This window comes from Larimichthys crocea, chromosome XII, assembly GCF_000972845.2.
Source record: "Larimichthys crocea isolate SSNF chromosome XII, L_crocea_2.0, whole genome shotgun sequence".
Classification (NCBI taxonomy): Eukaryota; Metazoa; Chordata; class Actinopteri; family Sciaenidae; genus Larimichthys; species Larimichthys crocea.
Window position 1 is genome coordinate 25592651 of NC_040022.1, and position 17394 is coordinate 25610044.

At 42.1% G+C, this 17394-nt stretch overlaps 2 protein-coding genes across 4 annotated transcripts; one reads left to right on the top strand and one right to left on the bottom strand.

Annotated features, from left to right (window-relative positions):
• The first annotated feature begins 1818 nt into the window (after nucleotides 1-1818).
• Nucleotides 1819-8012, top strand: LOC104918595 (very-long-chain enoyl-CoA reductase). 2 transcript variants are annotated; one of them, XM_010730401.3, is made up of 12 exons: nucleotides 1819-2058; nucleotides 2180-2528; nucleotides 3348-3399; nucleotides 3488-3532; nucleotides 3653-3756; nucleotides 5050-5165; nucleotides 5374-5479; nucleotides 5628-5700; nucleotides 5789-5832; nucleotides 5950-6007; nucleotides 6137-6225; nucleotides 6750-8012. In XM_010730401.3, the coding sequence occupies exons 2-12, from the start codon at nucleotides 2361-2363 to the stop codon at nucleotides 6921-6923; spliced, it is 1029 nt and encodes a 342-aa protein (XP_010728703.1). In that variant the 5' UTR covers nucleotides 1819-2058; nucleotides 2180-2360; the 3' UTR covers nucleotides 6924-8012. The 2 variants fall into 2 exon arrangements, with proteins under 2 accessions (XP_010728703.1, XP_019120544.1); XM_019264999.2 differs by having other exon boundaries at nucleotides 1819-2028.
• A 1-nt stretch (nucleotide 8013) lies between these two features.
• samd1a (sterile alpha motif domain containing 1a) lies at nucleotides 8014-15797 on the bottom strand. Of its 2 annotated transcripts, none has more exons than XM_010730403.3 (7): nucleotides 15120-15797; nucleotides 12132-12492; nucleotides 11645-11784; nucleotides 11455-11515; nucleotides 10080-10161; nucleotides 9718-9832; nucleotides 8014-9404 (listed from the first exon to the last, which is right to left on the bottom strand). In XM_010730403.3, exons 1-7 carry the CDS (start codon nucleotides 15480-15482, stop codon nucleotides 9258-9260), a joined length of 1269 nt encoding a protein of 422 aa, XP_010728705.3. In that variant the 5' UTR covers nucleotides 15483-15797; the 3' UTR covers nucleotides 8014-9257. The 2 variants fall into 2 exon arrangements, with proteins under 2 accessions (XP_010728705.3, XP_010728704.3); XM_010730402.3 differs by having other exon boundaries at nucleotides 11645-11787; nucleotides 15120-15794.
• Nucleotides 15798-17394: the final 1597 nt, after the last annotated feature.

The following is a 17394-nucleotide window of genomic DNA, read 5'->3' on the forward strand; positions in this document are numbered from 1 at the left end:
CAGAGTAGTGCAAATTGAGTCCAAAGTGACAACAATATCATGTAGATCGAGCTAAAACAACAGTCCTGTACATGTTTTGTTATTTAGTCTCCCCTGGACCACATGTTATAAACACTTCTAGTAACTGTGTGCCATATATACAGCGCATAAGTAATCTGACCCTTGTTTCCAGTAGCTCTCAGTAGATTCACGCAGTGAAAAATATACTGGAAGAAATATTGACGGAAGATCACAGTGATAAACAAAAATAAACAAATATAAAGATACAACTATTATGCACAGGTGTGGAAATAGATATATACAACAACAATGGACAACAACCACACATTATGTACTGTACACGGATCACTGTGAAATGAATATAAGGGGTTGTTATATCCGCATAGATACAAGTAGTGCAAGAGTGCATGGCAGTACAAGATATGCTGGAATAAATATTGTATGGCTAATGTAATATCGAATATAATATATAAAGAGTTAATGTAAAGCGACTTCATGGGCATTTCAAAGTGTGTCAATATGTGTTTGTATGCGTAATTTGAATGTGCAGTGAGGTGATTTGATATTTTAGTGTTTTTTCATAGCATTGGTTCATGGGTGTGTTGGTTTGTTGGTTGTTCATTGGCTGTAGTTGGAAAGTGCTCTGTAGCACCCACCAGAGGGAACAAGTTGAAATTTAAGTGTGAGGTCTGCAAGGATTTATCTGAGTGTTGAGCAGCTTGAAGAAGTTCGGCATCGGTTATATTCTCCTTAATCAGAACTACACTTCAGACTTTGCATATAGTAAAACCAGAAAACCAGTAAAAATACAAAAAGCTTCACAGAGCTAACATCGATTTTATAGGACTATAGTGTTTATATTGTGTTACTGTTACTGTGTGCAGCTGCAGTTTACAGAGAAGAAGGCAAAGGCTCAGTTAAATTGATTGCAGTATGAATCTGAATCTAAATGACAATCAAATCAGCTTTTATCGTTATTGCATTCCACACAAACACACAAAAACATATCCCCAAATCAAATTAAGAGATTAGAATGATTGTAGAGCATAATAGATTTGCAAACATCCATCCAAAAGTTCTTAGATTTGATGTAGCACTTTTTTTAAATGTCAAATTTTGATTTGCATTATGAATAAGGGACAATCTTGCATAATCCCCAGATAACTCGAATAAATTGTGAACGTGACAATGTATTAGTAAAATGACTCTCTAACCACAGCACTCTGCGGCTCAGTGACCTCTTGTTACAGTCCCATGTTACAGCATTGCTCTAATGTCAGAACTAAGTATTACCACCTTTGAAAAATAAGTAGGTCAGTGCAAATTAATTTAAGATATTTTTTTATATTAATAACTCAATATTCTCAAAAATGATCTTGGAATGCAAACACTGATACCACTGCTTGCTGCTGGTTTGGCTGCTTCTACTGGTTATAAATAGACCATAGAATATAGATATGCAGTTGGCTATGTGCGATGATGAGTTGACCCTGCGTGACGAAAGGTATCTTTGATCCTTTCCCAATCGGCATTTACTTCACGCTCCTCCCACCACAAACCTTCCTGAAGAATTTTAGAAACCATGTTGTTCATTCAGCACACAAACCTTAAACCACATGGGCCCTGAAATAAACATGTTTGTGTTCTTGTTTTGGAGGTCAGAAAGAGAGAGAAAAGAATACCAGCCACACAGGTGGTCTTGGTGAGGGGGATATGTTGGCATGTGGAGGTCTTTCATCTCATGGATCAGGCTTTTAATGGGTCCTGTCACTGTGTAACCAAGCGAGGAACACAGCAGACAGGAGATGTGTCTTATAGATCTAATGAGAGCACATTGGCATTTGTCACTGGGTAGGGCTGTATGTGGCTTCCCAAGGTTACCAAGCTGGTGCAGAGCAAATCAGGCGACTTATATTTAGCTTTGCAAATGGCGCACTGTGGATTATGTCTTGAGGTTCTCCGGTTTCGTCTTCAGTGCGTTTTGTTGCATGAAGGGGGGCTTTGGACCATGAAGTGGCTGCTATTCAGGTGAGTAGCAAGTTCACTTCATGTTCTCAGGTTAGTTCTTCTTCCATTATTTCCACACTTTCTTTCCTGCCTCTACAACTCTCACACACAAACACTTCATTCAGGGAGAAAATTTAGTTTATGGTCTCACATATTTCTGTCACTCCTCTAGAGGTGGAAGGCTATTCAGAGAGTCCAAAAGACACCAAAGACGACACCCTTGAGTTGGACTGACAGTTGTGTGGTGGGTGAGCAGGGGGTTGCTTGCCATACCAGCAGAGGACAGCCAGCGTCACTGGACATATCACAGATTATTTCACCGGGCTACTGAGGTTTTTGGATCAAACAGTATCATGGATATACTTGCCTTAGAAGCAAAGAATGTAAATGGAGCTGAAACTGAGAAGAAGACTACACAGAGGCCAAAACCAAAAGCTCCCAAAAAGGCCAAAAGGATTGTTTACTTTGAGGTGGAGATCGTGGATTTAAAGACTAAAGAGAAGCTGCTGCTGTTGGATAAGGTGAGTGTGTGTGTGCGTTGAATGGAGAGTTTCTGATTACACTCACTTTTTATATTGACCATAATGGTTTTAGAAGACTGATAATATTTGCTTTAACTGGTGCTTTCCAATCCATGATATTTAAGTCATATTTAGGTCTTGCATAAAAGACAGAAACAGTGCTCAAGTACTTGTAGCATACCATAGATTTCATGATCAATTACTGCAGTTTATCACCTCCCGGTTGATTCCTTTTAAAGGTCATGATGATTTAAACATCGTATGTCTGTTCTAAAAGTAGCATAAGCACAGACTGTGATTGCAGTGATGTCAGAGAAAACATGTTTGTTTTATCTCAAAAAACTACAGGGTCATCACTATTGTCGGATGGGTAATTTTACAGATAATCATCTACTTCACAGGCGACCCAGTCAAGTGCAGCCATTATCAGTTACGTTTCTATTGAGTGAGGGTTGCAGTTAGGAGGTGAGAATTCCCTTTTCATTTGCCAGGAATTTTCTGTTCTAGCTTCAGTGCATACCTACACTGAACTGAACCAACAGGCGGGCAGGCAGGCGCACATGATTAGCAGCTTGTGTAAATGTGAACAGTCAGGACAAGAAATATGAGGGATCACACTGAAGATGAAAAGGGCAAAATGCAAGTCTGACAAATACCAGAAGCTATGAAAACGTCTGCAATACAGATCACCTCCGATCACCACCGCTTCTGTATTTTTAGCACTCAGTGTCTTGTAAATTGATTTTTAAATGTCAGTATGCACTCTCATGTTGCTCATAATAATACCAAGTATGGTTTATTTTTACATTTTGATTGTAGGTCGAGCCAACTTCCACAGTTCTGGATATTAAATCTTTGTTTCATAAATCATGTGAGTATGTTTAAGCAATGACTATTCTATTTATTCCTATCGGAATGTTTAACAATGCCAAAAGTAAAGTTCCTCTCCATTACGACAGATCCAAAGTGGTATCCAGCCAGACAGTCCCTGCGTTTGGATCCAAGTGCGTCTGCTTTTTACAACGTATCCTGCATTTATTGAGCTCAGCTGATTGACAGCTGTTGTAATAAAGGTATGTGATGTTGTGTGTGGTCTGATTGTTGTGGACTGTCATGTTTCTCAGAGGCCAAGTCTCTAAGAGATGAGGAAATCCTGCAGACACTTCCTGTGGGAACCACAGCCAGCTTTTACTTCAGTGACCTAGGACCTCAGCTCACATGGGGAACAGTGAGTCCACATGTACACAGACACACAATATTAGGATCATACAGTGGTGCTGCATGTTTTCGCCAGCGGACAACATGTCATGAATGCTTTGGATGACTGCAAGCTTTTTTTCCAAAGTGATTCCAGTAATAAGAATCGACTTGCCAAGATTTGAACATGGTCATTTAGTTCTGAGTGTGTTCTGAAAACCTCTGCCTGTGGTGGATTTCAAGCATGATCAAGCATACAAGATGTGAACCTCTGAACAGCAACCATCTTATTTCAAGAAATGATTCGATTCACATGGTTCTTTTCAAGTCCAAGTTTGCGTGCTTGTCTTCTGGATGTGATTCAGTCACAACAAACTGTAGCTTATGAGTGCCATGTTTTCCTCAGCTGACTAACAGGCTTGCTTTGCCAAAAGCAAAAGGTCTGCAAAGTATGTATGATTTGCACCTAATAGAGTAAAACATGTCAAATCTCTGGTATGGTCTTTTAAGATTCTTGTGCTTTAAATATAAACAGACACCCACTCAATAACTCTTGAATATAAATATCAACCGGCAGTGACAGATAGAGGTGATTTGCTGTGGTTCGTTTTTTTTTCTCACCTCCTGCACCGCCTGTTCTCTGTCCTAGGACATATAATCTCACTGCCCCATTTCTCCCAAAGGTGTTTATCCCCCTGACCTCTCACTTGCCTTTCGCTGCACCTCTTTACTCCCTCACTGCCCACCCACTTTAAACATTCCCTGTTCTTACCAACCCTGGCACAGGCCAGCACCATGTCAGGCGTCAGACTAATGACACAGTGGGTGGAGGGGCCTGAAATGCCCCAGCAGAGATCACCAGTAGCTATTGGTGAGGCATGCTGAGCCAGGGCTCTGCTCGAGGTGCTGATTCAGGGATTGATTTCATTGCCAGCTGTGCTGCTTTGCTTGATCATATCATTTGTGGAAAGCTGGTATTACAGACTGTCTTAGTATCTAGTTTGCTCCATGAACACATGTTGAATACTATTATTATTACACTCAGTGGTTGTCAGTGCGGCAGAGGAATAGACTGACTTGCTTTATGACGGCTTTGACAAATAGGCTGTGAGAAAAGCCAGAGCCATATTGGTGTCATTTGCATGTTTGCCCTTTGGCAGTGGATTTAGACTTATTAAGTTCTGATCTACCAGGGAAAAATGTTTTCATTTTACGACTTAAGGTTAGTTTTTTCTACATTTCTGTATATGTTTATACTTCTTCTCATGCATCAGGCTGCAAAATAAGATTTAAAGCATTTCTATCTTCTCTTTGCTCACTTCAGGTGTTCCTGACAGAGTGTGTCGGCCCACTGATCATCTACTTAATGTTCTACTTCCGCCTTCCTTTCATCTACTCTCCGAAATACGACTTTACCAGCAGCAAGAACTGGGTCGTACAGTGAGTGTCCACTTGCTTAGGTTTTCAGGGATCTGTTGAGATGTCGCAGCATTGTAACACACAATCCCAGGCTTTGCACAGACGACCCCTTAATACTTGTGAAGCATATTGCTATGGTGACACTGATTTGGGGCCAAGTGTAAAGGACTGCAGCAAGGCAATGTATTAATCACAGCTAAAGTGTGTGTGTGTGTGTGTTATGTTGCAGCTTGGCCTGCATGTGTCACTCCTTCCACTACATCAAAAGGATCCTGGAGACAATGTTCGTCCATCGTATCTCCCATGGGACCATGCCTCTAAGGAACATATTTAAGGTAAGCGAGCGGCATAATCTTGACCTTTGATTGTGTTGAGCAGTATATTGCTATTTTCTGCTGTGTTCTTAATCTCGGAAATCTGAACCAAATCAGTGTGGAGTCCTATCGTGACACTGACTTATTATAGTCCCTTCTACTATTCCAGAACTGTGGCTATTACTGGTGCTCTGCAGCTTGGATGGCATACTACATTAACCACCCTCTCTACACCCCACCCTGTAAGTGCAGACCACAGCAATTCTGCTCTGTTCTCATCAGTCAAAGTTGACCCCCATCTTGATCCATTTTTCTGTGACACATCAACAGTTTACGGGCAGCAGCAGGTGAATATGGGGCTTTACATTTTCTTGGTAAGTTGGAGATCTGTTTTAGTTGTATATTTCTTGCTCTGTAAAGGCATTTTCCAGATATAAAACCAATAATCTATTGTTATAGATAATTATCTCTGGATGTCTGTATTCCCACAGTTCTGTCAAGTAGGAAACTTTTCCATCCATGTTGCTCTACGCAACCTTAAACTACCAGGTAAGCATTTACTAACAATGTACAACAGTTTTCTTTAGCATTTTTACAAGAATGGCATTCTGATTTTCGAAAAAGCAGCTAACAGTAGGAGCAATACATTGCTGTATTTGTGTTTACCCATCATCTCAGGTTCAAAAGCCAAGAAGATTCCTTACCCAACAAAAAATCCCTTCACATGGATTTTTTGGCTGGTCTCTTGTCCAAACTATACATATGAGGTAAGCAGATAGTCCACTCTTATGTGATTTTATTAATGAAATATAAGGATAATGTTTTTGATTATGTTATACAGATGGTCGATGTATTAGTTAAACTAAAAAACAAAAACAGAATGTTCAGTTTAATGGTTTGTATGCTTGTAACATTAAAGGATATGTTCACAATGTTTCAAGCCTGCCTTGAAACAATAACCAGGTGGCCATGTGAGCACTGTAACAGGTTTTTAATACTGTAATAATTCCTCTTGTTCATACTGGCCATTAAGAGATTCCTTCTTCATCTGTTTTCAGTGTAAGAGACAGGATTTTTATTTTTTTTATTCATTGCATTGAAACATTCATTGTCTGTTTTAAAATAAGATATTAGTTGTGTCTTGCATCAAATCAGGTTTTCCCATTTCCTTATAAAATGCACTATTGCTGCCATCTACTGGTTACTTCCTACACCACTGTACCATGTATCTCAATGCACTCTGTGTGTGTTTGTATGTGTGTGTGTGTACGTGCAAACGTCTTGCTCACAGCTGGGTTCCTGGATCGGCTTCACAGTGATGACCCAGTGTGTGCCTGTGGCTTTCTTCACTCTCGTGGCCCTCATCCAGATGACTGTGTGGGCCAGAGGCAAACACCGCAGCTACTTAAAGGAGTTCAGAGATTATCCAACCCTGCGCTCCTCCATACTTCCCTTCATCCTGTAGAGCATGGCAGAGAGAACAACAGTTGCTACGCACATCCACCCTAGCACTGATCGGGTCCTTTTGTAAGGGCCTCTCTATCCACTGGATGTCAGAAATTGTGTGCTGAGTTTACCAGCACTGATGGATTTTGGTCATATGGACTCCATGTAACATGTTCTTACATGTCACTCCATAACAAGGAGTTTCTCTGAGTGTTGGACTGGTGACTGCAGGACTGTTACAGGCAAAGAAAGCCTTCTGAGTGAAATACAGCAAAGTCTTAATTTAATGTTGTATGTGAGCTTGAAGAGCAAGAGGACTTTTGTTTTGCTACTTTGGTAAGTTGTAACATGTTTGATTGAGAGTGTTTAACTGAGTTTAGTTCAAAAAACTAAAAAAACAAGCAAAATTATGTTCATAGCTTTTGGTCCCCTGATCTAATACGTTCCCCACAGAGAAACCAAGAGACTAATCTGCATTTACATCAAACTAGTGTGCAGCCTGGAGCTGACAACTTTGAGGCCTCATGCAGTATTCTAGTGATCCAGCTGATCCAAGTGACCTTTACACTGCTGTAGTAATGTATGCGGATTCCCATGTTTTCCACCATGGGTGAGGGAAAATCTTGGATCAATTGTATTTATGGTGTAAAAACACACTGTGGATAGCCCAGGTGTGTCCTACAAAAAAAAATATACTTACAGTACACAAGATGATTACATAGTGCAAAGAGTGCTCAATCAAATACGCAAAGATACTCTTAATTTTGTACTAATCTGAGCCGATGCAAACTGAAACTCGGTCTGATGGTGCTTTCCAAGATTGGTTCTCTGCTATTCCATTTTCACTAAATGTGCATTTCACAGAACGCTGCATCGACTAAACCTTCAGATTAAATGGGCTTTGATTTTATTTTATTTCTCATGTCCTGCTGTAATTTTTGTGTGACATTCAGTGTGGAGAAGGATTTTTATTTGATGCAGAAAGTTTGTTTACAATATTCGATTGCGACTCAAGAGTGTCGTCACACAAGGTGACATTGACCCATGGAAATAACTGTTTTAGGCAAATTAATGATACGAGTGTAATAAATTATCATAAAACAAGTGAGTGAACAGAGAGACACGAGCTTTATTTGGGACTCTGGAAGAAATGTCAATGTTACAGATAAAAAGAGGAGATACATTACATACATCATGGAATGTTACAATTCAAGAGGCTGACTTAGATCATAACACAAAGAAACACTGGACAAATTATAAATGGATGATAACATAAAATATTGCATTTGATCAACATATCTGCTCTGTAAACAGGCACTGAGCAGCCGTATTAAATTTAAAACAATATATTCAGTATTACAATAACAATTCCCCAAGTTTATTACTTTATTTTGCTTATGTATGAAAGCAAATTCCATTAGGCTGCACATTTTCTGGTCACATCTATCTGTAATTGTTCCCCAAAATGCAGCTGTATTAAGTTGGACCACAGTCAGATCTAAATAAGATAGAAAAAAACAAAAAACATATTGCCTTGCCAGCAGGTAGTAGTATATCATATTGGTTATATCTCCGTGTTACAGAGACGTTGGAAACATAACCCAACATCAGCAGCTATTGGCATGATAAGTCAGGAATCAGACTCTCTGGTAACTTTTGATGTAGATATGGAGATAGTCTGACTTCCCCAGCACTTTAGATGACATTTAATTCAACTCATCGTATGAGAAAAGGAAAAAGCACAACACAGATGAACTTCATGTATATCTGTGTCGTACGTGACTTACAGACAGCTTCTGGACAAACGTGTGTACCGTGGTAGATACAGCAGGGAGCATACAGGGAGACGAGAAAATGTCAGCTTGTTGCGGCGGCGCCACTACCACAGAGAACCGGCATTTTCTTGTGGACCCAAAACTGTGACGACACTTTGCTCACAGCACTATGCAGTCATGTCTCTGTAGATACATTAGCCCATAAGTGGTCCACTTGATGCAAGGGCTCAGTCCCCTTCAGTGGCTGCTTTATCCATCCTTTACTCGTGCAGAAAGGTTACTGGTTCTCCACTTTAAAGCATACTCTGAACACAGCGGTCTATTCCCTTGACAATGCAATCGAATGGCCACATGGGTGAAATGAAAACCAAAGACCATAATGAGAGGTAGGATGACTGTCTTTCAGTTTCTGGTCATACTCACAGTGAAAGTTAATTCCACCGCAGCCTTCCCCCACACTCACCCCCTATATTCTGTATATGAAGGTGGGTGGCAGGGTCCAGATGGGAGAGGGCACTGCATGCACGTTCAGGTCAATGCAGTGTATTGTCTGTGTGTCTGTCATGTGAATCATGACTTCAGAGGTCTTCGTATTCCAGGAAGTGGGTCCTCTGCAGCACCTTTACATGGCGCTCATAGATTTTGAGTGCAGGGCCAAGTCGGATAGACAAACCAGTCAACACGTCACTGCGCTGCATTAAGAGAAGGGACTTCCCATCAATTTCCTGATGGGGAGAAAGAAAATATGTTGCTCATTTAGCATCACCGGTTTCTGAAGGGGTGTTCTGATGTAATCAATATAGTTTTCATTCAGAAATTATTCAAAATTCAAAATACGTTAAGTTAAGATAGATAGCCAGTTTTCTTTTCAAGCAGCCTTTACCACAACAATAAATTGTTACTAGTCCTATCATATCCTACTTTTTCAACCCATGCAACCCTCCTTATATCGACTGCCTCTAATGGATGATGAGATATTTGTGGTTTTCACTGTACATGTAGTGCCCCCTGTTGCGGATTTGTGGGGGGTGCACTGACCTGCGTCCGAAAAGCCACAGCCTGCTCTGGAAAGCCTGCAGCTGAGAAGTAACTGGCGACATCTGCCACCGTCCACTGCAACAAGTTCTGGCTCATCTTCTCCGTCTTCACAGAGCTGGAGGAAGATCAGGTGAAAATGAGTCAGGGACATGACCACAGGGTGACAGTTCTCAGGCAGATAATTTGTTGTACCGGTAGTCTTTTCAAACCGTTGGCTGGCCTTCTGTGTAAAATGTAAAGTATAAATTCCAGAGAGGTGTCTTAAATTATTGTAGAGAGGAAGGGGGACATGATCTTAGGAATCTGCCAAAGTGCATTTCTTGTGGAGAACGTAGTGATTTGTTTAATAATAGGATACTCACACTTCATCAGCTTTACCACCATTCAGAAGACTGTCTTCAGCTGCTGTGAAGGGGGATATGTCTATCTTATTCTTAAATGTACCTGTGAAAAATAAAAAGAAGCAGAATTACTACAAATGTTTACCACAATAAAACACTAAATGATCACTAAAACCTAAATACTGTGTCTATTTCACTGGTTTATATTGAAAGTGTAGGAGAAACACTTGTCCTTGAAAGTGAGAACACAACGGTACCAAAAATGTCGACCTGTACTTGTTCATTTCACTTTAAAAGCCATCGTGCCTCTCATTTCTTGTGCGAATACCTTTGTCTGAAGAAAACACACAGTGAGTGCATACAGCATGGCTCTCTTTTTGTTCATAAATAATTTATCATCACTGGATTGAGGTACTCCAACTTTGGTATTATACATAAAATTGGTTCAGTGACTAGCTATACGAGTAAAAAGAAGTGGTATATGAGAGTCATTCTACAGTAAACTCTGCCAATTCTACATCAATGTGTAAAATAAAATGTAAGGCTGTAACAAATTTGTGTAATAACTTTGTCTGGAGGGTTAAATGTGCAGTTTCATTCTTTATATTCAGTAGTGTGATGTCGAACAAACAGCAGCAGAGTTGTTATAAAATGGAAGTGATGCTTTTTCCCTGGTACTAGTATGCCACTGAGGCCTCTGCTGTCACGGTACAGTATTTTTTTCTATTAGAGTTTGTTCACGGTTCAGTACAGTGAATGAGTGTTGGTACAGCAGCATTACTATACGGTGCCAGCCCACTTTCTTTCCCAGCATGCTGGCAGGACTGTCTTCATGCATGTGATGCATAAGAAGGCCCACATTATTTGATGGTACTGCTCCTTCTAGACAAACATATCAAGGTCCAGCCTAAGTACAGTGTGCAGTGTCACAGTTCTTGTGCAGTGTTAAAAACATTTTTATTACATGGTCATGTGGTGACTAGAAATCACGATGCATCGACTCCAGAACTGAATCAAACTATCAAGCTGGCAGATTTCCACCTCTCCAAGTCACTGCCTTTAAAAGTGCAGTAATGCAGCATGTTTTCAGTAAAGACCGAAAACAGTCAAAGCAAACACCACCTGGACAGACGTTAGCAGAACAAGTTTGGGAAGCATTCAAAAAATCCTAAACGAGCCTTGAGGCGAGCACTAGTTAAAAGGCCAGAATGGTATTTGAAACATAAGCTATGATTAGTTAATTTCTTTAGCGTGTGTGTGTGTGTGTGTGTGTCTTATTAGAAACAATTCCCCAAAATGAAAATGAGAGAGCAGTCTAGTGCTCAATTTGTTCTCTTCCTGTGCAGACGACACAGCAGCTTTTAAAAACAAAAGAATGATGCATTATGCTACTCACAGTTGTCTGAAGGCAAAGATAGTGTCTGTGGTCTTCCATCAGATACATTCTTGGTCTCATCCTGCAAGCCAAGCAAAATGGAACAAAAGAAATAAAGCATGAAAATGTCACACGTGAAGCAACGAGATCAAAAGAAGCAAGACACTTAGAGGTGGTGTTGTTTGACATGAAAGAATATCAGGCCAATTACCAGCCCTGCTGCATAGTCTGGTACCAGCTGGTCAGACGAAAGGCCACTATCCTCCGCCTTGCCTCCATCTTCTTTCTTCACGTTGTTCTTTAAAGTGCCGGGGCTGGTAGTTACCGATTGGATTGCTGGCTTCGTGGCTGCTGCTAACAGAGTGAATCATGTCTGATCACACCTGACTTTATACATGGTAAATACATGTTTGTTTTTAGGCTTAATTAAAAACAAACAAACCAGTGGATTATTACATTTCTTACTGCAGGAAGACATTGCTCAGTCATGGAGATGTATTATTATTATTTTTTACAGTTTCTCTGTGTCTACCTTACATCAACTGAGGCAGTTCTGCTGCCATCAATCACCTATCCAGCTCCCTTCCCTGTTTCATATCCAATGCAAAACTAAGCAGAAAGCCTACACATGAAACAATATTCGAGTGCTCCATAATGCTTGGTGTGCATATTAGACTGTGTCTAGCTTTTGTGAATACCTTTGTCTCTCTGCATTCCTGGGTGCTGGCGCTCCGCTGGGCAAACAGCAGAATGATAGGCCCAGTCATTGTGTGCGAGGGCCCTGGGGCTGGAGGGGGGCAAGGAGCTGGGCCTCTCAGCAGCCTTCTGGAAAGAGACACAGTCCAGACCCGAGCCGGGGCTGCAGCCAGGGCCGGGGCCGGGGACAGGGCGATTGCCAGAGGGAGAGCAGGGGGCAGAGACAGCTCGCGCAGAGGCACAGTTCATGGCTGCATCTTCGTACGTGCGGGCAGGAGAGGGTCTGTCCTGCCCGTCACGGCTCTCATCAGCCCCCTCCTCATCTGCATTACTATCTGTGTCCATTGCCATAGAAGTGTCAGCCTGCAAAACAGAAGCACGGATGCAACATATGATTTTCAGCCCACTGCCTCTTACAATCATCGTCTCTATTCTCTAATTACATGATGTAATATATTTAAAAGAATCTAAGGTGGGTGCAGAGTTAAACACTTAAAAGTATGTCATCATTTTTGCTGGAGTGGATCAGTCAGTGGAGGAAAAGCCACAATCAACAATTAAATTCATTATTTGACAACAACTTAAAAAAGCCGGTGAAGCCTGCGAGATTACAGTGGATTGTTGTCGTGGCCGAGTACTAATTGTAGGCTGAGCGTGTCACACGAAAACACGCTCATATAGATGTCGCAATTTGACCGCTGTGGTGGTAAATTATTGCCTTTGAATGCCTCCGTCCCTTTCCGCGGTGCAGTGTTCACTCCGCAGACAGACTGTGAAGCCGGCTGCCACCACAGACGTGTTTCCACTTGAATATAATCTTATCCGATGGCATTTAACTAGTTTGATCATACAACCCTCGATTCTTTCGGTGTGAGTGTGTGAGTGTGTGTGTGTGTGTGTGGTGGGGGTTTTAGTCGATGGCGCCCTGAGTGAAAAAAAAAAAAAAAAAAAAAAAAAAAAAAAATTACCTTATGTGCGACTGCGTGTCCAAGACCCAGCAGTCGAGCACAAGAGCGCACTAAAGCCCGCCCCGCTCCTGTGAAAACAGCCGCTTGTATGGCATTCACCCATCGCACTGCATTTCACATAACTTTCACCGAGACACGGTCACAAAAACACCATGCCCTGCTCCTCCTCTGAGGATCTCCGTACAGCAGGATTTCCATCTCGGCTCACATCAAACAGTCGATGTTGCTCCGGTGCGTCCCGGAGGCCTTCTTGATTCATTTTTTTTTTTTTTTTAACACACCGGAGTATGGAAAAGAGGCCGATGGGAGGCGTTTTGGGGGCTTTTCTCAAATTTCCTCCAAAGTGCGCATGGAGTTGGGAGCCGCGGTAAAGACCTCGCCATTGTGTCTGAGGTCTTTAACGGAGCGCTTCCCGGGGCCGAGCCACGGTAAAAGCAGAGCACAGATACATAAAAAAAAAAAAAACGACGTGCACCAGTCGCCTCGATGAAGCAAGTTTGACTTTGCGCCGGGTCAACGATGTACAGTAGAGAAAAAAAAAAAGAGTAAAGCGAATGAGTCCGTTATCGGACACGTCACTGTCTTAAAAAATTTGTGACCCTCGCTTGCAGGTAAAACCTGGAACAACAAGCGCCGAGAAGCAAAGTGATCAAACGCATTGGTTTTGCGGCGGCACACACGCCTTTCAGGGGAGAACAAAGTCAATTTGATCTCAGCTTAACCCAAATCGGATAGCGCATCCGCCAGCTAGCGCCGGACGAACAGTTTGCGGTCGCTTCGTTAGTTCAGCTCTCTCTCTGTTACCGGCTCCTACGTATTTCGTTACTTTGCAGCGATGCGGCTGCTCTTCAAATGCTGTCAACAAATAGTTGTCAGACACAGGCACACACACACACACACACGTGATGGCATCGCTGTACGGGACGACACACCAAGCATTAGACGTGACCGGGCTTGGCTTGGCTGCGTGTCCGACAATGGATCCAGGGGGGGGTTCGACTTTATGCACTGCAGTCGTCCATCAGTCGGGGAACAGACGCAGTTTTGCACACACGGGCTGGACGTGTCTTCAGTGTGAGCACTTTGGCATCGACTGTGATCGATCTGCTATGCTTTTTTTTTTTTTTTTTTTTTTTTTTTTTTTTTTTTACGGGACAAAACATTGTGATGGGCACATCTTAAAGTCAGACGGAAGAGGGTTGAAATCATGGGCAGACACATTATGCGTCTGATCATGTCTCTGGTTGACAATTGTTTTGTTTTTTTTGCCCCTAAAAAAACAATCAACACCCCAACAATGTCCCAACGTCCCCCCATCAGGCTCCTACATCCGCGGTGTTTGAGACTTTTTTCTTCTCCCCCCCTCCACCTTCACCCACTCCCACATTTACAAGCCGGTGACAATGAAAGCACGCATTCCCTTAACCCGCCTTTCAAAGTAAAGCCCTCATTAGCACGCGTGTATTCCGACGCTCTTATTCTGAAGGCGGTTTCGCTCAACTTCCGGCCCGCCGCTCGTCGTCTCTCCGCGAGCTTGGCGGGTCTCTCCCTCCCCTCCGCTCAGCGCCGAGTTTGGGGCTTGAAAAGCGCTTTCTGTGCCGCTGCTAATGGAGGCTGCTCGGGTTGTTGCGGACGGACAGGACGGTGCAACTTTTTTTCCCCTCCGTCTTCAATTATTTGTCCGTTGGCATCGACCGTTTAAAGTGTTTTTTTCAAACCGGCGCCGTGCCACGCTCTGACTACACGCGCACCTTCTGTTTTTTTCTCTCGTCTCCACCTCGGCAGCGCTCGAGCGAGGTCCAACCGCCGCTCCCCGTCTGCGGCAGTTTTGGGTGCACTTGCAAAATCACTCCCCTCACCACTCCCCGTGTTAGAGACACACAAAAAAGACATGTTGTTGTTGTTGTTGTTGTTGTTGTTGTGCAAACCACTCACTAACACCCCCTTTTTTTGCTCTTATCTCCACCTGTTAATTTGAGAAGATGTGACAATGAGATGTGAGCTCGTGCCACCTCCACATACCTCCAAATCCTCCTCGTCCTGGTCCACGGGACCGAAAGCGCTGTCCCCGTTGCTCAAGTCAGAATGACTGGCTTCTTCCACCGCGCTCCTTCTCGCAGCCGTCGTTAACGCTACATCGTCTTTTTTCCTGCTCCTCCGCTGAACCTTGGCGGCGTTTCGGTATGAAATAGAGCCCTTGTAGTTAACTTTAAGCACGGTTTGTTCCTGAATCAGTTTCTCCAGTTCTGCGCAGGTTCGGTCGGGCTCGGACCCGTGTCGTCTCCGGACCATTCGGCAAATCCTCTCCAAGTCCGGCCGTGCTTTTCGCGACCGCAGCGAGTCGATAGTGTCCAGTATCCACTCGCGGTACTTGGATTCAGACATCTTTTTTTTTTTTTTTGCTCGGCTGGTTCGCTTCTTCTCTTTTTTTTTTCTTACCTTAGTGCGACAACCGTGTACGTTACTCTCCGTGTTTTTCGTGAGCCGCGGTCCGAGCCCAACTGAGAAGCGGAAACCTCGCAGTACGCCTCCTGCGTTTTGCGTGTGCGCTTAAGGTGGACCGACGGAGTTAGCCGCGAAAAGTTTCACTCGAGAGGTGGAATTTAAGGTGGTATTTTTCACTTCCTAAAGGGGAGCGAGAACGAGCGCGCGCACTCGTGCCCATGTGCGCCACAATGGAAATGCAAAAGGTGGCCCTTTTTTATTTCAGGAGTTTAGCGCCGAGGTTCAGCCTTTGACGAAGCAACCGAGGCAAAAAAAAAAAAAATCACATGTGGCCCATCCTCTTTCACTTACTGCTGCTTAAGCACTAAAATCAAATTAAAGCAAACCAGAGGCATAGCTGGGATTTTTCAGCTCCATGTGTCGCAAGTTCAAGATCAAGCTGTAGAAGAATTAAGTAGACAATAAAAGAGGTATTAATAAATCAGTATAAATAACACTGCTTCATTGAACCAAATAAAAAAGTGACTTATTTACTTTTAAAAATGTATTTTATTGAATATAAAACACAGATTTGGTACCCTGCTGTGTCTCATAATTAAATTATTAAATATTTATACGTAATTATTAAATACATGGACTGTCAATATCCAGCTATTCTGTTCATAAATCATTTTCTGATACTGTTAATGGTTTGTCTACACAGTACAATAAATAGGTCTATTGTCAATCCCAGAAATGACTTATACTCATAAATATTAACATTTTTTTACATGCCTGTAATTTATGTAGTCCAATTACCACCTGATCTTTCAAGTATTTGTCTTGTAGATTCAGCTTTTGTGGATTGAGTTACTCAGTGTGTTGCATTGTCCAGTTATCAATGACTTCATATCCTTTAATTGACTTATTCATTATGGAGGTCTTTTACTTTATCTTAATTGCTTTCCAACCATCTGGATGGCTCTCTAGGCTCCTTCACATATTACCGATGCAGATAGATGCAATCCTCAAAAAGGAGCGCACAGAGGATGGGAATACATTTGGAGAGAGGTGCTGAAAGCTGGCTGGTAATTGATCCTGTACTGTGACAGGACGAACACAACACTGCATTATTCAATTGCACCTTCCAGCCTCTTAAAACACTCACAGCAAGACAGGGCAGTGAAAACACAACATCCTCTCCTCACCTATCAACAAGTATGTTCCCCCCTCTGATCCTGTGAGAGTAGCCTGAAGCTGTGAATCCCTTCCTTGAGATTTGCATGTCATAAAAAACATTATTTTTGGTGTGACATTGTGCAAGGTGAAGAGAGAGCTTACATATAACCCAGACATATTAGTCTTAACAAGTAAAAGTTTATTGGAATGATACATTTTGCAAAATATTACTTTATGTATATTTTTTTAACATACTCATTGTGTTCTAAGGGTATCTGTCAAGTTCTCCAGAGGGTAAGATAGTTAAGACTGTCAAAGGCAAGGATATACAGTATTGTTTCCCAAAAGGTACAATAGACTACACAATCACTGTACCCAGGTCATGAGGAAAAGATTAATGTTCTGTTTTTGCTTTTTTGCTTTTTTTGAAAATACAATTAGAAAATATGAACGCAAAACATCTCAGATGTAAAAAGTGTTATGTCTGAATGAAGAGTGTGTGGAAACGTGATGAAAATAGAAGGCAAACACAGGAGAAAAACTCAAAAAATTAGCACAGAGCAGTTGATAGTGTTTAGTTGATAGAAGAGAATTAAAAGACAATTGACAAAAAGTTTTGTATGGGAAACAAAAATACATTTTAAAAAAAGCATTGTGATGGCTTCGGTGTCTGAAGTGGATCAAGTGGCGTTGC

Coding starts and splice junctions, on each gene's coding strand:
- LOC104918595 (XM_010730401.3), top strand. CDS start 2,361: ATGGATATACTTGCCTTAGAAGCAAAGAATGTAAATGGAGCTGAAACT. Junction 5,833..5,949: donor TGGGGCTTTACATTTTCTTG/GTAAGTTGGAGA, acceptor GTATTCCCACAG/TTCTGTCAAGTAGGAAACTT. Junction 6,008..6,136: donor ACGCAACCTTAAACTACCAG/GTAAGCATTTAC, acceptor CCATCATCTCAG/GTTCAAAAGCCAAGAAGATT.
- samd1a (XM_010730402.3), bottom strand. CDS start 15,482: ATGTCTGAATCCAAGTACCGCGAGTGGATACTGGACACTATCGACTCG. Junction 10,162..11,454: donor ATCTTTGCCTTCAGACAACT/GTGAGTAGCATA, acceptor TATTTTTCACAG/GTACATTTAAGAATAAGATA. Junction 9,833..10,079: donor GGTGGTAAAGCTGATGAAGT/GTGAGTATCCTA, acceptor ATCTTCCTCCAG/CTCTGTGAAGACGGAGAAGA.